The 21,003-nt window shown below is 40.6% G+C and overlaps 2 protein-coding genes across 9 annotated transcripts; one reads left to right on the forward strand and one right to left on the reverse strand.

Moving 5' to 3' along the window:
- The first annotated feature begins 252 nt into the window (after positions 1 to 252).
- gpha2 (glycoprotein hormone subunit alpha 2) lies at positions 253 to 6,722 on the forward strand. The gene is made up of 3 exons (XM_085153823.1): positions 253 to 3,876; positions 5,783 to 5,967; positions 6,061 to 6,722. The coding sequence occupies exons 1-3, from the start codon at positions 3,756 to 3,758 to the stop codon at positions 6,163 to 6,165; spliced, it is 411 nt and encodes a 136-aa protein (XP_085009949.1). The 5' UTR covers positions 253 to 3,755; the 3' UTR covers positions 6,166 to 6,722.
- Positions 6,723 to 7,157: 435 nt separating this feature from the next.
- majin (membrane anchored junction protein) lies at positions 7,158 to 20,983 on the reverse strand. Of its 8 annotated transcripts, none has more exons than XM_085153816.1 (10): positions 20,854 to 20,983; positions 20,510 to 20,626; positions 18,683 to 18,728; positions 18,513 to 18,588; positions 18,230 to 18,328; positions 17,536 to 17,621; positions 17,245 to 17,375; positions 10,061 to 10,127; positions 8,089 to 8,156; positions 7,158 to 7,613 (listed from the first exon to the last, which is right to left on the reverse strand). In XM_085153816.1, exons 2-10 carry the CDS (start codon positions 20,608 to 20,610, stop codon positions 7,568 to 7,570), a joined length of 720 nt encoding a protein of 239 aa, XP_085009942.1. In that variant the 5' UTR covers positions 20,611 to 20,626; positions 20,854 to 20,983; the 3' UTR covers positions 7,158 to 7,567. The 8 variants fall into 8 exon arrangements, 7 of the variants coding, with proteins under 7 accessions (XP_085009942.1, XP_085009944.1, XP_085009943.1 ...); XM_085153818.1 differs by having other exon boundaries at positions 20,510 to 20,617; positions 20,854 to 20,975; XM_085153817.1 differs by having other exon boundaries at positions 20,510 to 20,617; positions 20,812 to 20,975.
- Between the last annotated feature and the right edge of the window lie 20 nt (positions 20,984 to 21,003).

Genomic DNA, 21,003 nt, shown 5'->3' on the forward strand with positions numbered 1-21,003 from the left:
GTCCGCGGCTCTGAACCGTAGTAAAGGGACCTCTGGCTAGCCGAAAACTAGCTTTACTTTGTTGTCTGGGTCAACTTTGCTAGCGAGAGACAGAGAGAGGCGTTGAAAAGCTGCTCCAACGGAACTTATTGTTTTGGAGGAAAACACGAACGCGGTGTACAGTCGAGTTTAGCTAGTAAACTAGTAAACTAGTTTAGCTTAGTCGAGTAAGCTAAGCTTACTCGACTAAGCTAGTCGAGTAAGCTTAGCTTACTTACAACTGGGCTCGTCAGGCACTCTTCTTAGCTGCAGTGGTTATTATTATATTTACATGCTTCCAGCTCCCGTTTTTGCTCGATGACAGCTCGTACTTTTCCTTTTTCTCCCTCCCTCGCTCACAGACACATAACGTGTATGGCAGTCCATTCTCCCTGCAGCACGGACTACACTGCCTATGATGCTACATTCTTTAGCGCTATACCTGTAGCATTCTGCCTATTAGCTTAGCACAACAACAACAAAAAGGCCTCTCTCACCCAGGAAACACGCAGAGAGAGAGCGTCACCCTGTAACCATGGCAACCGTAACGCTGCCGCCTGGAACAACAGAACGTAGCTGTCAAACAAAACCCAAACAGGCCTGACCCGCGACAATATGAAACAGGGAAGTACCGCCGTGTAATCCATTTATTTCAACAAAGTAACTGTATTCTAAATACCACCTTTTTAAACGGTAACTGTAACGGAATACAGTTACTCATATTTTGTATTTTAAATACGTAACGGCGGTACATGTATTCCGTTACTCCCCAACACTGAAGACTTGGTATTTTTGCATTTTCTCTCCACATTTATCTATAAGTAAATCACAGAGCAGAATCTTTGAAGGCACATATAGAAAGCAAAGTTTTGATAAGAGCACAGAGCAGCCCTCCTGTCTTACTCACTGTTGTTACCTTCAGAAATTGCTTGCAGAGTTTCACCTTCTGACATCTTTTGAGCTCGAGTGACAGTTTCACTCAGAAACATCTGTTCAAAGAACCCAAACCAAAGTTAAGTTTCATTGACTTTATTGACTTCTTAAAATCGTCTCTACTGGCACAATATCCAGTTCTGTCAGGGGCATAGATGGCTTTAAAAGGTCCACAGTTGTATAGCCTAACATCAGTGGTCGACTCGGGTCCCAGATTCTTTCTCACAGCATTAAATAAAACTCAATGAAAAACCAAAGACATTAAAGCATCCCTCGGGAACCTTTTTAAAGATTTACACAGCCATCAGCGGTCTGATCTGGCAGTTTGAGACATTAGCGACATGTTGCTGAAGCTGCTGTTAAAAATCCAACTAATAATCTGGGAGTCTATTAAAAGGATGTCTTTACCTGCTGGAGTTTGGATGAGGGTGGTTGCTAAGCTGACTCTCTGTTCATGATGAGGAAGAAGAGAAGCAGAGCCAGCTGTTCCCCACAATATACAATATACCTACCATGTGTCTCTCTCTCTTACTAACACATACACACACAGTTGACCCAAACCCACAAAATCTTCGAACCTGACCCCGTCCTTCCTCCGGCAGCCACAAATGGAAAAGCCAGCCCGACTCTGCATGGGCTTGTGTGAGGTCCGCCTTTCAGTTCACTCGTGCTGTGTATCAACTGGCAACCGAGGCCTACAATATTATTATTTCCTGTGCGATTTGTGCGTGTGTGCATGTGTGTCTCCGTGCATGCATGTGGGGCAAAGCTGTGAGCTTGATGGAAAACCTATCTAGTTTTCCTCTGTGTCACAGCAGCGGTCCCCTTAAAAAGGTTAAAAACTGGGGAGCCCGAGACAAAGGGGGAGGGAGTGGTGAAGGGATGGTAACACGCTCCAAGAAGAAGTCATTCAGGAAAAAAGGTTCACCTCGATTTTAGAATACAGACAGAATTCAGTACCACAAGTGTTTTGTCGCGCAGGTAGAAAGAGCAGCCACAGAGGAGGAGAAAACGGGAGCAGAGGAAAAGAAAAAAGATTCAGACACGCTCAGCTCTCTAATTGTGGGCGTGTCCAGAGCTATAAGTGCCTTCGTTCTTACCTGTGTTACTTATATCCCTGCATGAGGCTCAGAACAAGCACTCTCTCACAGACACCTGTCAGACGACACACCCCTGCACTTGAGAACTCTCAGCTCTGCATCTCCAGGTAAGAGCCTTCTCCTTTTTGTTTAGGTTATTTTTTACACCAGATCTAAACTTTAATGCATTTAAACCAAATGGTGCTTTTTTCTTTCTTAATTTCCTACAAACTAGATTATATTGACATTACTAAATTTTAAGGAAGAGCTTTCATCTTTTTTCTCGCTTCCTAACATCCTGTGGGAGGATTTTTCATGTATTATATAATAAGAAACATATCACAGTAAAAGCACATCTTGTGTCATATCAAGTATCCATAAATATGAAAAAAATGCTATTTTTTATTCATTTGCATTTCTCAAAAATACATCCAAATGATGCAGTTTTGCAGGGGTTTTATTTTGAAAGTCATGACTACAATTGTATCCCTTTGTTTTTAAAATTATCTTTGCAAAACTAAGCAAAGTGAATATCATTTACACAATGGTTTTTAGGTCTTATATGAATTAGATCTTTACAATCTGAACACTGAAACTCATTTTACATCTCACCGGTGTAGCTAATTTTCAGCTAGGTTGGAGTCCGTAACATGAAAACAAACAAACAAACATATATAACACACTAATATGTATTTATTTTAGTGTATCATATTCACAGGAAGAGCTTTAGGGTTAAGGAAACAGGTTAAGTTAAAGCTAAATATTTAACTTTTACTTTTTTATTTTCAGAGAAGCCTAAAACTTTTCCCAAAGTGGGGAAATTTCTACTGTCATGCGGTCATATGTAAGCGGCTGGACTGTTGATTTGGTTGTACAGGCAGTGTTAATGGCATCCCCCAGGCCTTTCTGCCAATGCCACAGTCGTGATTCCTCGGAAGTAGAGCTGGAAAGAGCTGCAAATTTAGAGGGCGGGGGTCAGCAGCGTGAAATTCCCAGGAAAGCGTGACTTTATTGTTTGCACACGTGTGGGTGAAGTTGGTGGGTACGTCAAACCTACGGTGTTCAGGCTCATCGATCGCAACTTGTGTTCGACATATATATTTGTGGCTGTGTACGTTCTGTGAACTTAAACGGAGTGCGTGCGTGTGTCAGCGGGTACCTGTTAAATGAAGCAGACTGTAAAGATAGAGACAGTGTTGTCTTTATTCACATCAGCCGTTACTCAACCGAGTGACACACAGGCAGACACGCAGGATGGGAAACCACCTTGGCAGAAAGAGCAGGAGGCTCTCAGGAGGCCTTTCATTTGAGGGGAAAGTTCATCCTGAGAAGATTAAAAAAAAAAAAAAAAAGACATCATGGCTTCTTCATGGCCCAGAAGACCAAATGCAAATCTGATTTAAGTGATGTAATGACTGGCTCCAGCTTTTTTTTTGGCGTGTTCTTCAAAACCAAACAATGCCTGCTCGGCTTAAAGAGGTTAAACTCTCCAAGATTTTACAGGAAATCAGGCAATAAAATAAGACAAAGCTGAAAAACTCTTTTGTGCAGCAATAATCCTTCTGAGCCGTCCTGAGGCCGCTCTGGTTTATTGCGCCAAGGATCGGAAACCACTGGCCCTGTGCATTTTGCATGATTTCCTTAAAAGCTGGGGACAAAACACTTTTTCTCTTTCCTGGGTTCTTGTAGCAACATTTAACGTATCCCTCTGTTTGAACCATTCAGATGTCGCTGTGCATGACCTCACATCGCTGCCTGCTGGCCCTACCAGTGATCTCACTCCTGCTGCTCTCCTCTTCTATTGGTTGGAGCTCCGATGTCCTCACCCCAGGCTGTCACCTTTACCGTAAGTTTTAAACTGTATAGTTCAGTTTCCAGGTGCTAGCTTTTTAGTTAAAAAAAAGAAAGAAGAAAGGTCTAAAGTTTGTGGAAGAGATAACCAGAAGAAATTCACAGATGATTTGCGGATTCAGTATGCTCATACTACGGAAATCACCCCACCTTTGGCTGCACAGTTTTATGCGATGATCAATTCCCAAACCTCTTCCAGTGTGGGCTGTTTCTCAGCAGACACTGCGGCCAGTGGACACGGTTACTTTCCAAACTGTAAACCAAACAGGAACCAAATTTTTGGTGTTTTGCTTCAAATATAGTTTCACCAACCAGAATGGAAACAGTTCAGTGTTGCTGCAGTGTCCACTTAGATATACTTTTTGTTCAAAGTTAGCTTTTAGCATTAAATCCTCACAGACTTATGTCCTATTCTAGCAGCATTATCCTGACAGTGCCAAACCATACTTTTCATAATTGTGGTTTGGATCTTTTTTATTTTAACATATTTTACTTTTTCATGGATGAATAACCTCAGAGACTGAGGTCTGATTTAAACTGACTTATAGGCTTTTGCATTTATAAACATGACCCAGAAGTAATAGTCCCATAATCAATTTGCATGTACTTGTCAAAGTATCATACATCCACTTTCTTCCACTTATCCAATTCAGCGGCCCCGCGGGGTTCTGGAGTTTATCCCAGCTGCCATAGCATGAGCTGGGCTACACTCTACAGGACGCCAGTCTGTCCCAGGTCAAAATATCATTTTGACATTTTCATTGTAGACTTAAAAAGTACACTCAGCATTTTTTGGGGGGGAGAGGGGGGTATGTAATAAAAGGTAAATGGACTAGTTCTTATATAGTGCTCTTCTATTCACTGCACTCAAAATGCTTTATACACCATGTCTCATTTATTCATTCATTCATATATGGACTTGTTTTCTATACCTTTTCTACCTAAGTGCTTTCTGTCTAACATTCCCACTCTGATGGACGTACTGGGAGCAACTTAGGGTTCAGTTTACCTAAGGTTACTTGGGAGCAGACCAATGCTGCTTTCTCATAAACTTATAATTCATGCATTAAAAATACATAGGAACTGGTCTGAAGTTGGTGGAAACCACCGTGCTCCACCATGTAGCCAGAGACCCACCACATTTGCAGTATACCAAAGCATTGCGCCAGCTAATGCTAAGCTTGAGTTTCCATTACATTCTCACAACACATGAGTGCTAATTCGCTAAGTGCCAAAGTGCACCAGTGTCACTTCAAAGAAAGTTTTATTATTGTCAGCTGATAGAGGCTAACAGTAGCTAATAGACAATACAGTAGTTAAGGGAGGCAAAGAAAAAAAGCAACACTACCATCAGTTTAGCATATCCTCACAAATCACCACAGTAAGCAAGCTTCCTTCACGTGATGATTTGATGATTTGTATGGGACTCTTTTCACAAATTTTATAGCGTCTCCCAGTGTAAAAAAAGTTGGACACTTTTCACACGGCATTGGCAGGTGAGGTGAAATGTGGAAATGGCAGCCTTCCACAGATAGGGAAAAACTCCCGGATAGATTCAGTCCAAACAGATCAGCCCAGTCTAAATTGAATGTTTTTTTGGCCGTTTGTCCTACAGCAGCCACCGTAGCAAGGACTATGCACTTGAATTGGGAGAGGTATGAAAACAGAACTCAGTTGATTGGAATCTGCAATCTACTGATATCTAGTGGTGAGAAAATGTACACATTGAGAACTCTTATGCATTTCATTGTATGACAGTGGGACTTAACTAAGCACTCTTGGACTTAGTGCGAATGCATATCAAAGACCATGATTCTTTGGGCGTGAGCTATTGGTTAGTCTTAAATTCCTGCATGGATCTGCAAACCAAACACTCACCTGTACTTTTCCCCCTCCTCCAGCCTTCAACGTGACCATCCGCAGCGACCGTCGCGGCACATGTAAAGGCACCCATCTGGTCTACGCCTGCGTGGGCTACTGTGAGTCCAGTGCCTTTCCATCCAGATACTCGGTACTGGTGGCCTCCAACTTCACCCACAACATCACTTCCACTTCACGATGCTGCACCATTAGCAAGGACGCCAAGGTAAGAGGTGGGAGTTGTTGAGGAAACAACTATAGGAGCAACTACTGCTTCATTTTTACTGTTGTTCATTTTCTTTGGCTTCTCTTCACTTAGGTCAAAGTTCGCCTGGACTGCCGGCAGGGTCGTCACCATGACGAAATAGAGATCCTGACAGCGAAGGCGTGTCGCTGTGACATGTGCCGCAAATCACGCTATTGATACACAATGATATTATACTGCATACTAATGTTAACCACAATGAGAAACCAGGTTACAGTGTAGGCAGTAAAATACTGAGCTGTCCATTTTGGCTTGTTTGAACAAAATTAACTGTAACTGACATTGTAATATGGTACTTTCATAGCAGGGTCTCCTTCACTAAAGTGGACCTATTATGCTTTCCCTTAATTTTGTGAGATATATATACTTTGCTTTAGTGGTGGACACTCATATTAATTAAACTCATCCTTAATATGGTCATCAGAAGCACAGAGTTTTGGCTGTAAACATATATAGTTTACATATATAGCACACAATTCAAATCTTTTGTTTAAGACAGACAGCCAATCAGAACAAAGTGAGCCTGAGGTGAGGGGGAGGAGCTAAAATGACTTATTTCTGACAGCGGAAGAGCTGAGGGGCTGCACCAAGGCTCAGTATTAGATAATTAAAGATTAATCTGATATGTGATTCATGCAAAGCTACTCTAGTAAAGTCCAAGATCGAAAATGAGCATAACAGGAAATGAAATAACAAAACAAAAATTGTAGACAGTAAATTCTACTTTATTACTGCATGAAAAATTCACGCTTTTTAATGTACTGTTAGTTTTTTTGTGTAAAATGTGATGTAAGAGAAACTTGATTGACATGCTTTGAGTTTAGGCTGTAGAAACCATTCTGTCACACACACACTGCACACAAACTAAACATTTTTATAGTGCTGCCTCAGGGCTTTGAGGCTTGGCAAACACTTCATAATTCAATCATCTTTCATCACACTTTGTGACTCAGTAGCAGGAACCAAAAGTCAGATTTAGAATGACTTTAATATAAAAGGAATGAAAACATAGCAGTCGATAAAACAGTCGAGTTTATCGATTATTCGATTAACAAAAAAGTTGAAATACCGTCTTTGGAAACAATGTAAAGCTCAAATATATGAGGAATGTCATTCTTGTAGTAACCACTAATCACAGTCATGAGACCAAAGAATGTACACAATTTATTTATATTTAAGAATCTGAACTAAAGTCATTTTGTAAATAATATCTATTGATGAAACCAAAGAATGTTGGAAATGAAAAAGAGGAACAATGCACTGTGTAATTTGTAATGAAACTGTATGTCAATAAATTTCTATTCTGCAACTTTAAAATAATTTCTGTGAATTTTCTCTTTTTTTTTTTTCTTAACAACCACGCACAAATAAACTTAAGCGGTCACATAACATGCCTAACCACAACCTCTATCCCTAAGCTTAACTTTAAATTCAGCCTTGAATTAAGTGATAAATGCTGAGTGAGTTTGTGCTCCTATCAACCTCGTTCATCACTGTCTCACTGTACACGCATCATATCAATAAACAATTCAGTTGGTAACATTACTGAGGAAATGCTTTTCTAATTCTCTGGATCTTTGACGAACAATGAGAAAGGGAAGACATGGCTGCAAAGAGAAAAAAACAAAGACGTTTAGAGATTGTTGCAGTGAACAAAATGCACATTTGATAACATTAAGACAGGGTTCTTGGGCTCAACCCACAGAGCTGCTACTGTATTTCATTACCACCACGAAAAGACTTGTTAGATGGTTTGGCATGCTCGTTCAGAACATGCTCATGTCAGTCCTTGATATGCCTAAGGACATCGGGCGACTGTGAGCAGGCATTTCGCAGGAATACTGTAATTTCTGTGCTTACATGCACAGGAATTACAGCATTCCTGCAGAGTGGGACTTCCCAACCCATTGTAATCTTTGACATCTTATTTTATCAGCAGATCGACCGTACAAATCAGCTCTTGTTTCTCCCCTGGGTGTAAAAAAAATCAATCAACTGTCTGACTGTTACCCTGCTGTGTCTGCCTGCAGCATTCAAGGAAAAACTCTACTGATGGTGTTGGCACTGCACTGTCATACTGACCTGGCCAGCTGCTTCAGAAATCCTGGTCTCACATGTGTCACCTGCTCCTGCAGTACTATCTCAGGCTGCTTTTATTTAAAAAAGAGAAGAAAATGTAGATAAATAACACACACCTGCTATAACTTGTTTTCACCCCTTTTCCCATATGGTGATATAACCCCAAAAAGCATTTAAAAAAACAAACCAACCCCAAAACAAATCTAAAATGTTCAAGTATGTTAATTGACCAGGACAGAGCCACATAAGGGCATAAGAAGAGATGCATTAGCTAAGCCAGTATGAGGTTTTCAGTGGTCCATTCAACAGCCAATTTGTTATGTGCACTCTTTCAACTCTTGTTAACTCAAATATGTAACCAACCAATCACATTCACTGCATCGCTCAATGGTTTTAGACGTGAAGACATGGTCCAGACGACCTGCTGAAGTTCAAGCTAAACATGTGGAACCTTAAAGCAGATGGGTTATAGCAGCAGAAGACCCCACCAGGTACCACTCCTGTAAGCTAATAATGGGAAACTGAGGGTACAATTCATGAGGTCACCATAACTGGACAATTGAAGATTGGAAAAATGTTGTCTGGTCTGATGAGTTTGATTTCTGCTGCAAAATTCAACTTGGTCTGAATGTGGTGTAAAAACATAAAAGTATGGATCCCTCCAGCCTTATATGAATGGCTCAAGTTGGTGTTAGTGGTACACAATTGGTACTCTTTGGGTCTCGTAGTACTACTTTAGCATTATTTAAACGCCACAGCCTCTCTGATTTCTGTTGCTGACCACATCCATTGGTACACAACCACAGTGAGCCAATCGTCTGATGCCTGCTCCCAGCACGATAACGCAACACGTCACAAAGCTCAAATCATCTCAACCTGGTTTCCTGAACATGACAATGAGTTCTTTGTACTCGTATGGCCTCCACGGTCTCCAGATCAATCCAATAGAGTAGAGTTGGGATCTGGCGGAACAGGAGACTTACATCACAGATGTTCAGCAAACAAATGTGTAGCAACTATGTGATGCTGTCATGTGAAAGACTCGGAGAAAAATCTCTGAGGAATCTTTCCAGCACCTTGTTGAATCTGTGTAATGAAAAATTAAGGTAGTTCTGAAGGCAAAAGCTGAGCCAAACTGATAATAGTAAGTAATAAGGTGACCAGCAAGTGCACATTTGGCTGTTTCGGTGAACAGAAACAGCCAAACGCGACCACAAAATTCTTTCAGTAAGTGAAGTCCTGGGTTACTAAAACTACATGTGAAAAGCAAACTACCTCCTTAAAATAACCACAAATTTGCAGTCAACATTAGTTTAAATTGAAATTAATTTCATAAAAATGTTTGCCATCCTCTTAAAGCTCGTATGTACATTAACATCATCAAGACCACAACGTTCGAACATAATTCTTTTTAAAGCTCGCAGACTTGTATCGACACTTCCTTCTCAGTGTTAAGACAATAATAACTCAATGGGCTGACATAACAAGTTTAAATCATTTTTTCCACTTGAAACAAATGCTGAAGGGGAAAAAAAGGAACAGAAGCGAGAGGTGGAAAAAGACAGAGTGGACAAATGTAGAAACAGAGGATCAGGTTAGATGAAAGGGCATGAACGAGAAAGGAACGGAGAGAGGGGGTAATTTTGGATTTCACTGCTAATTAAACCAAAGCACATCACCACTCTCTCACATGCACACAACTACAGAGTTCTGTGTCTGATGTAATGCTATTATTAACCTTAATGACACTCGTTATCCTACCTGTCTGCGCTAATGTTAGCCTCGGGCTGCAATAAAGACAAAGATGCTACAAGAGTGTGTGTGTCAGAGAGGAAATGAAAGGGTGTTACAAGACTGACATTAGAGTTTGAAGCGTTGGAATCGGTAAACTCTAAACAATGATTGACGCTTCAATTTTACGAGTGTGAGAATCGATCAGAAGTTACGAGTAAAACGTCGAACTGGAAAGGATCACCTTGTCAACGTGTCCTGGATCTTCTTTGGTCTTTCCCTGTGAGTGCTCACCGACCAAGTCCAACTTGCTGTAATTTAGACACAGACAACTTTAAAAGTATCTGAGGAACTTTATTATAAATACAAGAAGATCTGTCAGTCAGCTTTGGTTGCCTCGGCAATAATTGTCCTGATTTAAGTGTGTTGGTGTGATCGTTTAAGTGTGCGTTATGCTCGCTCGGCCACCACAGATCGATACCTTTGTCATCAAATGGAAAATGTTCGCCTTTGATTTTTGTGGCTCCACAGATTAAGGTGATATATTTGAGGATTTAAATCTAGCCCGTCTATCAGCATTCAGTCCTTTGTGTATTTGCGTAGGATGTTGTTAACAAGTCCAATTCCATGTCTACTTCAGTTTTTAGAAACAAGGCCTTACATAAACCTTTAAATTCTTTTGCTATTATTCACAAACCGTAGTTGAATCAGTGAATGCAAGTACCTGACCCAGTCCCTGAGGCAGAGGAACAAGCAATCAAACATTTCAACTGGCTTTACAGCTGCTTTGAGGTTCTTTGAGCAGCTGTCTCACTACAGCAAACATCACTATCGTTGAGGCCTGGTCTTTATGATTTGTTCACTTTGAAATTTGTGTTCAGCGTCTTTCTGATTGGTGACGCATGCAAGGTGGCACAACAGTTGCAGCAGTTACTTGCAGATCCCAGGATGAAATTTTGGGATTGTTGAAGGATGTTTTTTTTCTTTTCTTGGGCATGACACCCAGCCTCGAACAAACTAGCAGTCTTTAAAATATGATAATATAACCAAATTACACACTTACATAAAAAAAACCCCAGCAGACTGAGGGGGGGGGGGGGGGGGGAATATTGACGATTACCATGTTACTTTAAATATATACATATCCAAGATAGTAGAGAGTGGTACTGCTCTTTAATGCTGGCTTTCAAAAAGTAAGGGACACACAGCAACTAGCTAACTTCTATCATCATAAGCAAACAGTCAGAACCTGGAATCACATCGTTGATGGCGGATCTTTGGTCATTTATTAGATCATCTAGTTTCTTTTACATTTATACTAACTGTAACTAGTCTGCACAGTTCTTAAAAACTCTCTCTGATACTGTGACAGTAACAGCAAACTATCAGAGCTTTTGTCATTTCCTAAGTAGGTTCTACCATTTTCACAGAAAGCACCACCCAAGTCCGGCCAAATAAAGAGCCTACTGTTAAAACATGTTAGTCCAAGAACTTTAATCTGCTAGGTCAATGACAAAAAATAAATAAAATACACAAAAAAAAGAACAAAATAAGAACCAACTATTTGCCAAAAGCAAGTTTAAAAAGTTTTTTTTTTTTTTTTTTTTGGTGCTTTTTAAAAGACATCACAGATCTCGGGCTCAATGTGAGCGAGCTCCAGAGTCTGGGGCCACGGCTGCTCACTCCACCACAGCAGCCGTGTGGTGGAGTGAATGAGGACCCAAGTTGCAGACAGTGGTGGAGATGCGAGTGAGGTTTATTTACAGTGCTCAATAACAAAAGGCGAGGGCAGAACTAAACATGAACCTGAACTGGGGAAAACTAATAATAACAAAACACGAAACTGTAACTCACGAAGTCACACGCGGGGAAAACATAAGTACGCAGGGGACGAAGAGCTGGGAAGGGCGATCAGAGTGTGGCGCAGAGAGACGTAGCGATGACACAGGTTACACAGACGAACCGACAAGGAGCACAGACTGACACCCACTATATGTACACACAAAAGGTAATCAGATAATGGCACACAGGAGGGAAGCACAGCTGATGCTAATTCACAAGACGACAGGAAAACACAAGCTGACACAGTGATAACAGACACACACCTTCACAAAGACAAACTCCGGGACACGAACAGATCACAGGAGGGAGAACACTAAAGCACTAAACACAAGAACCAAACCCTAAGCCCAAATACAAAATAAGAATTAACACAAAACATAAGATGACACCAAAATGAAACACAAAATGCTGGGTCAACGACCGAGGACCATGACACCACTGTTGCAAAGGCTCTGCCTCCTTTAGTTCACAGCAGGCAGGCCCTGTTCACAACCACCTGCTAGGGATGTATGGATGTAAATGTCCACTTTAAGATGCTGGTGGTTGTTCTAAAAGTTAAAAACAGCATCTTAAAGTGGACCCTGAATTTGATGGGAGCCAGTACACCCGAGTTAGCGAGGGTCTCACATGGAAGTGTGTAGATTACAGTGGGAGAAATGTAGTGGGAGTACTTTGCCATGTGAGCAGATAACTACACAATGCCAGTTGTGTATGAAATTTGTGCATAAGCTTCATCATTAACTGCTTCCTTATACTGAATTAAGAGTCTGCTTATCAAAATAGTATATGTCAACAAAAAAAGCCAACCTTCCATGGAATATCATTGTACATTTTTAGATCTAACATAATCTGCCATCCACACTATATTAGGTCAGTGAGCAAGTACAAAGAAACTTAAGGGCACTAAACTATTCATTTTTTCTTGTGACTAAGGAAACCTTCTGGTTCAGAAAGCTTCCGATTGGCCAGAAATCTTAAAAACAGCAGTGCTTATATGATTTGTGTGCAAAAAACAAGAACTTCTAAATCCAGATACAGAGAGGTTTGAAAATAACCATCATTTAGAGTCAAGGCCCAGAAAAGAGAAAAGTGGACCAATGGTTGCTTGTGTTAAAAATACAATTGAGAGCCTAACTATAACTGATCCTGCTTCACAGGAAAACAGTAGAAATGCAATTCATTATTATCAGGAAGTCCTAAAAACTCCCTGAAAAACTCCTCAGTTAATCCAAAATGCTGCAGCAAGAGTCCTGACAGGGACTAGAAAGAGAGAGCATCTTTCTCCTGTTTTGGCTTCCCTTCATTGGCTTCCTGTTAAATCCAGAACTGAATTCAAAATCCTGCTCCTCACATACAAGGTCTTAAATAATCAGGCCCCATCTTATCTTAATGACCTTGTAGTACCATATCACCCTATTAGAGCACTTCGCTCTCGCTCTGCAGGCCTACTTGTTGTTCCTCGAGTATTTAAAAGTAGAATGGGAGGGAGAGCCTTCAGTTTTCAGGCCCCTCTTCTGTGGAACCAGCTTCCAGTTTGGATTCAGGAGACAGACACTATCTCTACTTTTAAGACTAGGCTTAAAAATCTCAGTGAAACTTTATTTCCTGTGAATTGGTTCTGATGCTTGAGGCTGTGCCGTTTGCAGGGTGTGTGTGTGTGTTTCCTGAGTTTTAAAAAGGAGACAATTCTGTTTACATAAGTTAAAACAAACTAGATGGAACACGGGACCTTGTTTATGTGTGTGCACAAATTTCAAATAATAATTTTCGCCCCACTGATCTGACTGTCAGAGTGATTGAGGTGGCGCCTCTTGCTTGTTTCATAACTGCAAGAACCACTGAAGCGTGCGTTTGTGTGTGTGAAACAAAGTGGTCGTCAAAATGAATGACTTAGTGATTTTATGAACAAGGACACTGATTTTGATCCCTAAACTGTGCGAGTATAATACTTGTATGAACAAGTGTCCTCTTATTGTTCGCATCTTTTTATAACAGCAACATAAATGGACTCCGAAGGAGAACACAAAAATATGCACTGGCTTCTTTCCGAGAAAGTTTACTTATGTCAGTCACCTCAGTGACTCAGTCACCTTATTTCACCTGAAATAGAGTAAATCTAAACGAGGGTTAAGGCCCCCACTGGGTGACGCTTTGTTGAGCTCTGCGTGTACACAGAGCCAATACAGAAGCTACAAGATGTGCATTGGTGCAGTCCTCCAGATAGCCAAAAGTATGTCAGCTATGGGCCGATCCTATATAATAATAATCATCATCATAATAATAATTATAACGAATACACCAGAAGACTAAAATATGTTAATCAATAGAAAAAAAAGTGAGAAAAAGGGCGATAAAAGATGTCATCACATAAAAAGCGAGTCCTTAAAGGAACTGACTCTACAAGCTTTATGTCCTCTTCTAAGGCCCCAATTGAAAAAGGATGGTGACCTTCAGACTGAAAACTTGACTTTGGAAAGGCTCCATCCGTGGATCTAACGCTGTGACTGGCTCAGATGAAGCAGAGGGCAGGTCCGGGCGTGCTTTAGAAGTTATTATCTTAAAATCAATTCTAAAATGTACAGGGAGCAAACGGATTAATCCATGAAGTCAGGATTAGAACAATGTTATTCTGCAATTTGCATTTGTTTTAAATCTAGAGCTGGATCTAATTTAGAGGAAGCAGAACTGGACACCTTTTTGTTGTTGTTGTTGTTGTTGTTGTTGTGTTGGTCCGATTTAAATTGTCGACTCAAATCTGTCCCGCTTTGGGTTCCAAAACAGCCCTGACCTGTCGAGGCACAGACTCCACCAGACCCGTGAAGGTGTGCTGTGGAATCTGGCAAGTCCTATAAGTTGCGAGGTAAAGCCTCCATGGATCAGACTTATTTTCCACAGATGTTTGAGTGGACTGAGATCTGGGGAATTTGGAGGTCAAGTAAACATCTCAAACTTTTTGTTGTGCTCCTCAAACCATTTTTGCTTTTGATTTCAAAGGTCTGCAACACTGTTTACGTAGGTGGTACCCAAGGTTTCCCTGCAGAACACTGCCCAAACCATCACACGTACTCTGTCGGCTTGCCTTCTTCCCATAGTGCACCTAACCAACCACATAATGTAGAAGAAAATGTGATTCATCAGACCATGCCACTTGCCCTAATGCTCTGTGGTCTAGTTCTGATCCTCACATGCCCATTGTTGGTACTTCCAGTAGTGGACAGGGGCCACCATGGACACCCTGACCAACACGTTCTCATCCCAACGTGGAACATACCGACGACTGTGACAAATTATCAGCATGTTACACGTTTGGAGACATGCAAGTGACTTCTTCGGTCTTCAGTCTGACTGCAGGTTTCCCCAACCTTATAAACAATACATTTGCACAATATTTGCACATTATGTACATTAAATCTGTTCACTTTCAGATCCGAATCCCTTTGGAAAACACTATGTGATAGGGTTAAGGTTAGGGTTAGGGCTGGAATGGACGGCTGGCCTCTTCTCTAAGCGTGTCTTACTGCCGCGAGCGTTTGATAAGGACACGGAAGGGTACCTTTCTTGTTACTATGTGACACCTAGGGGTGTGACACATCGTCGGTATGTTACACATTACCCTGTCTGGTCTGTGGTTATGCAAACAAACTGTGATACTCTGTGTATTCTGACAACTGTCTATCAGAACCAATAATAACTTTTTCCCACAATCTGAGCTACAGTAGCTCGTCTGTTGGATAAGACGAGCTACTGGCTACAGGCCAGCCTCCCCACGAACCTTGGCCATTCATGACCCTGTCTCTGTTTCACCACTGTTGCTTCTTTGAACCACTTTAATAGATACTGACCATTGCAGACGGAAACACCCTACAAGAGCAGCAGTTTTGGAGATGTTCTGACCCAGTAATCCAGCCATCACAGTTTGGTCCTTGTTAGACTCACTCAAATCGTTACGCTTTTTCATTTTTCCTGCTTCGAACATCAGCTTTGAAGATAAAACTCCATCTGCTACGTGCACCTGGGCTTCAGTGAGGCTCACCTTCTACGTCTATAGTTTGTTTACATGCTCAGTTAGCTTACGCTCAAGTTTCTGCCGAAGAGCACCAATTTCTTCTTTTAACTCTCTTTTCAGTTCGTCTTTTAAAGTGCAGGGTTCTAATAGTTTTGCAATTTTCATTAGTTTTTATTTTTATTTAGTTTTGACTTCAGATTTTCAATTTTATATCAGTTTTAATTAGTTTTTACCAATTGTTTGCTAGTTTAGTTTAGTTTTTATTTTTTTGAAAATCCTTAGTTTCAGTTTAGTTTTGATTAGTTTCAGTTATAGTTTTAGTTGTGTTTGCAATAATTAAGTGTAACAAAATCCCAGTTTCATCATATCAGTCATTCTCTTCTGCTTATCCTTGGGTATGTTGCTATTCCAGCTACCATACTGCACCCTGGACAGGTCGCCTGTCTGTCGCAGGGCTAACACGCAGAGACAGACAACTCACATTCCCACCTATGGGTTCTTTAAATAAATAAATAAAGGCAGATGAACAACCATTGATACCAGGCAACTATAAAATGTATATCTTGGCCCCAATGAGACTATTAATTCTTGCAGCACCGGGTGTTCGTAATTTTGGTTCAAGTGAATCGATAAACTTTTTGAGGGTAATTGACTCACACTCATAATTTGTCTCTTTCCACTACAAGACACTTGCTTTATCCAAAACACAGTCATATTCAAAGTAATCCCAAATTGGACTCTGGCTCCCGACTTTTCCTGACATGATTCTGCGCGTGGACGGAGCAGCAACACAGACGACTCGACTAACGTACTGCCACCTGCTGGCATAATGAGACACAGCAAGAAAAAAATCTGGAAACTAAACTTCATTTTCACCCTTGACTATTGTATGACACGCACACATCAATGAAAACTAAACACATTTTTGCTATAAATTGAGTTAATTTTAGTTAGTTTTGTGAACACTCATTATAGTTTTAGTTAGTTTTCCTTTTTTTGTTTTCATTTTTATTTCCGTTAACGAAAATGTTTTTTCACTTCTAGTTTTTGTTATTTCGTTGGTTTTCGTTAACGATAATAACCTTGGTGCTTAGTTCGGGTTTTAGCTCTTGCGTAAGGTCTTTTATGTCTCTACCGATTGTAGCAAACCAAACTCGGAGTGTCTCGTTGTGAACTTGGCCGTCCACTTCCTCTGTTGTGCCATCTTCGCTTTCCAAGACGATTCCAGGTTGTACCGCAGCTTTGTCTTGCTACCGGTTCATTTTTCTACTTCTTTGTTCATTCCCACCGCCCATCATCTCACGTTTATTTGGCCTGTTAAAGTATGTGGTGGGTTTATTATGCCCAACTTAGGGGAGTAGCTAACTATGTGTCTGCTCTCTCGCCACCTTCAACTACCTCACCATTTCACTTCAAACCAAGTGCAACCTCTGCTGTTTTGCATTAGCATAAAACTTGTCACAAGAGAACCAGGTGAGTGTTGAAGATATGCAATTTTTACATTTTCAAAGACAATTTTAAATATTACAAGTGGAGCAAATGCAGTTTCTGAGAGATGTATGTAGAGAGAGAACACTCACCCAGTCACTGCCACCCTGTTTTCGGCCTCCATGTCATTGATTAAGTCCTTTAGTATGGCCTCCTCTAGTGGTGAATCTCTCTTTAACTGAGGCTCAGGAATGGAGGGGATGTGCTGCGTTACATCATCCTCCTACAGAAAGACGCTTCAATGACTTCCCAACTCGACTGTACAGTTGTATTACCTGACTGCACTCTAGTATATTATAAGGAAAACATCAAACAACCTTTTCATCTAGTCACTGATTTTAACTTTAAACTATGTGTTCAGAGCAGAACTTTTCGGCACTAACCACAGCAACATATATTTCTTTCTTTCTTTCTCTCGTGTAGTCTTGTGAGTAACGCAATAATCCACTCACCTCCACTGATTGAGACCCTGAAAGAACAAAAAATAAACTGACATGAGATATCATCATCCCTGAACACTATCCTTGATCATTGTTCTCATTTTCCAAGATTTTCTCTCTTTGATTCCTTCCCTTATTTCCTCGTGTCTTAAAGATGAGTTATAAAGAAGGCAGGTGTAAACCAACAGGGAAAATTTTTTTTTGTTTTGGAGCCATAATTTTAAATGAAAACAGTTAATATGAGGTATTGCACAATATAGCTGTGTTATGATGTATTGTTATATTTTATGGGCCATTTGACATATTTTATCTGTCAGATGAAGTGGAGTCATCCTTAAGAGATGGACAGAGGAGAAGCAACAAGGTGGCATAAAATAAAGAATAGAAAACTGCTAAATCTCTATAAAGTATTCGTCCATGCCTCTGCTTGCATTTTGCTTTTGACGACACAAAAAGATAAATAAGGGTGACGAATTAAATCTCTCTTCCCAGATTCTGTCCTTAAAACTTTTTTTTTTTTTTTTTTAAAAACGGTGAACATCAGTTTAGTTGAAGCTTCCTTTACTTTATAGTGTGTTATGTTAGTACGTCAGCTTTAAAGCTGCAAGATATCCAGCAGACGTGCAGCTGCCCTCACCGTTCTGCATGTTTTTCTCCAGGTAGAGGATAAGAGTGAAAGGGTAGACGCTCAGATTCATCTCATCATATTTGCACACACTCTCCCACTGTTTCTTATCTGACAGCTACAGTTAACAAAATACACCAGGCAGGAGCTACCATTCACATTTGGACTTCTGTGATCCTCATCACATGTCTATAATGGCATTATATCAGTTTAGTAGCATAGGTAGAGAAATAATGGGTCAAATTGAGGGATGAGAGGCGCTTAAACGCAGAGATGATGCAGAGGTGAAGGATACAAGGAAAGATGATGTAATGGGTGGAGGAGAAGGGCTGAAGGTCATCCAGGTTGCCAAGAACGGTTCTAATAATTTCCTTAAAACAGAGAAGAAGAGGCACAAACATGAAAAGAGGATCTAAAAAGAACAGTGTGTGAAAGAACACATGAGTGCTGAGGATCCACAATTACCTCTAATTCCTGATTGAAGGCGACTTCTCCCATAACATCCTGTTGGCTGTTGAGACACACCCCGTAGATGCTCACATAAAGTTTCTCTCTTAAAGAAGTTGTCAACTTATTACAAAAGCAGCAAAAGCAGTAAAGTTAAATATAATATCTATTGTGTCACTAAAAGCTTTTTATCAACCTGGCCATCCTGCTTGGAATTCCCATACGAACTGTGCTATTTAAACCGTTTCAGCATGAATAGTTTTTGATGACTCTGCAAGCTTCTTTGCAACCCACCTCCACCCCCTCCGTTACCACTGAGGTTCTGTTGTTGCTGCTGCTGCTTCGATAGAGTGTGGGTGGACACCAGAGCAGAGCCATACTGTACGACCAAATATGACACACTGTGGTGAGAATATTTTGATTAAAGTTGTCCTGACAGAAATAGAAACGGTTAAGTGCAGCAGGGCTTTAAATGTGTAAGAAAAACATGTATGTTGTATTTTAAATAACAGAAAATAGCTTTAAGGCAGAATCAAGGATCACTCGGACTTTTATTATGGGGCATTATCCTGGAATATAGACAGACAGATCCAGTGAGATATGTTTCTCTTTTGCTGATCAAAATAACTGCCAGGAATCATATATCGTGATATATAACAGAAACCCTTATAACGAGTGGCATTAAAAGCACGGAAATCATCAAAGCTTGAAGCAGAGCTGTTTCCCCAACTGATTTGGGGATTGAAAACATTTTACAGTGCTTTAAAGAACTTAGACTATCAAGGGAAAAGGGATGTCCCACGTGGCAAGAAGAAAAAAGGTAGGTGCAACCTGAATCCTTACTTTCTCTGCAGCGCGTGTACTGATTTCAAGCTGTGCTGCAGGTTTGCTCTGCTTTGAAGAGATACACGTGGAAGTGGAATCGTCTCAGGCTTAGACACAGTTAAATTATTTCATTGCTGAAAATGCTAGTAAAGCTCATTCTGGTTTGGAGAAAGACTACCAAGAAACGAGCAAACAAGAAAGTTTTCACTAGCACACAATTAGGATTCGACTGCTACCATGTTTATTTCTGCTTTTTTATGCGGGGATGTGACGTTGGTTCATTCTCTATACTGAAGAGAGGCAAAACGCACTGATCACAAAATCACAGGAACACTTTGAAAACACATCAGATCTCAAACAAAGCCTTGTTTAGTAGTAGACTAAAGAGACGCTCGGTTTAAAGGCGCTTAGCATTACAGTTGTCTCTCATTGTGACTAAGATGCTTGATAACTATACTGATATTGACTGAGTCGTGTATTAGGAATGAAAGCATGCAGAATTACCTGAAAATGAAAAGTATCAACCTAGAGAGTAACTGAACTCGAAAAACTCTGAAAATGGGCCGAAATTTCATTGGAGCAACTCAAAATAGTACCCAGTAATTTGCATGGCTCCTACGCGCTTGTATGCAAGCCCGAGAATGTCGGTCATCCTGGAGGAGTCTCGCTACCTGTGAAACCTTTGTAGAGTCCAGGTATCACCTCATGCTATCAGCAGTGACACTGATACTAGCCAGATGCAAAACTATTTAAAAAATAGTCACAAACGATCAGGAGGGGAAAAATGTCAGTGACCTCCAGCCTCTAACACCATCTAACCTTTTGTTAATTCCATTAACACTGCAGCAGCTGAAGCTAATTAACAACCCCATCTGCTGTTTAACTGACCACATCAATATTGCTGAAGTTTAGCAAATGTTAAGCTATACTCTGATTAAAAAGCCTTCCTTTCATTTTTCTGAGCTGTGTACATATAAACTAGAGCCTGAGTACGAAACACTGTGTATAACACTGTCTTGCCTGTAGCTGGAGCCTCCTCTGATCGTGAACTTGTAGATGAAACTCCCTGCTTTAAAGAATCGAGTTTCTGGGAGAGGAAATGAGAAGGCCTGCAACGGCATAGTCGACCTAAATGAGCTTAGGAAATAAAATGAGAAAATTAGCCAATTCATGTATTCATTGTTATAGTGAGGATTCAATAGGAAATACAGCAGGGAGAAAATGTTCAGATAGCTTTACAGGGCAAATTTCACATGCAGTGCTGTCTTTACATATGTTAAAAAAACAAAATTTCTCTCTTGTTTTAGTTTTTTTAAAATTACCGTATTGTCTAATGCTTAAAACGGCGACCTCGAATTCGCTACCTCGTTCACTGGGTTATCTCCGACCTCGAGTAGACCGTGAACAGTTAAATCTGTATCCGTCAATCAAACGTCTAATTCGTCTCGAGATTTGCCGAGCAGGATGTATTCCCGCCTTCCGGCCGCTCGGGCTGCTGTGATTCGTTGGATCCC

The sequence above is a fragment of the Neolamprologus multifasciatus genome, chromosome 3 (genome assembly GCF_963576455.1).
Source record: "Neolamprologus multifasciatus chromosome 3, fNeoMul1.2, whole genome shotgun sequence".
In the NCBI taxonomy this organism is placed as follows: Eukaryota; Metazoa; Chordata; class Actinopteri; order Cichliformes; family Cichlidae; genus Neolamprologus; species Neolamprologus multifasciatus.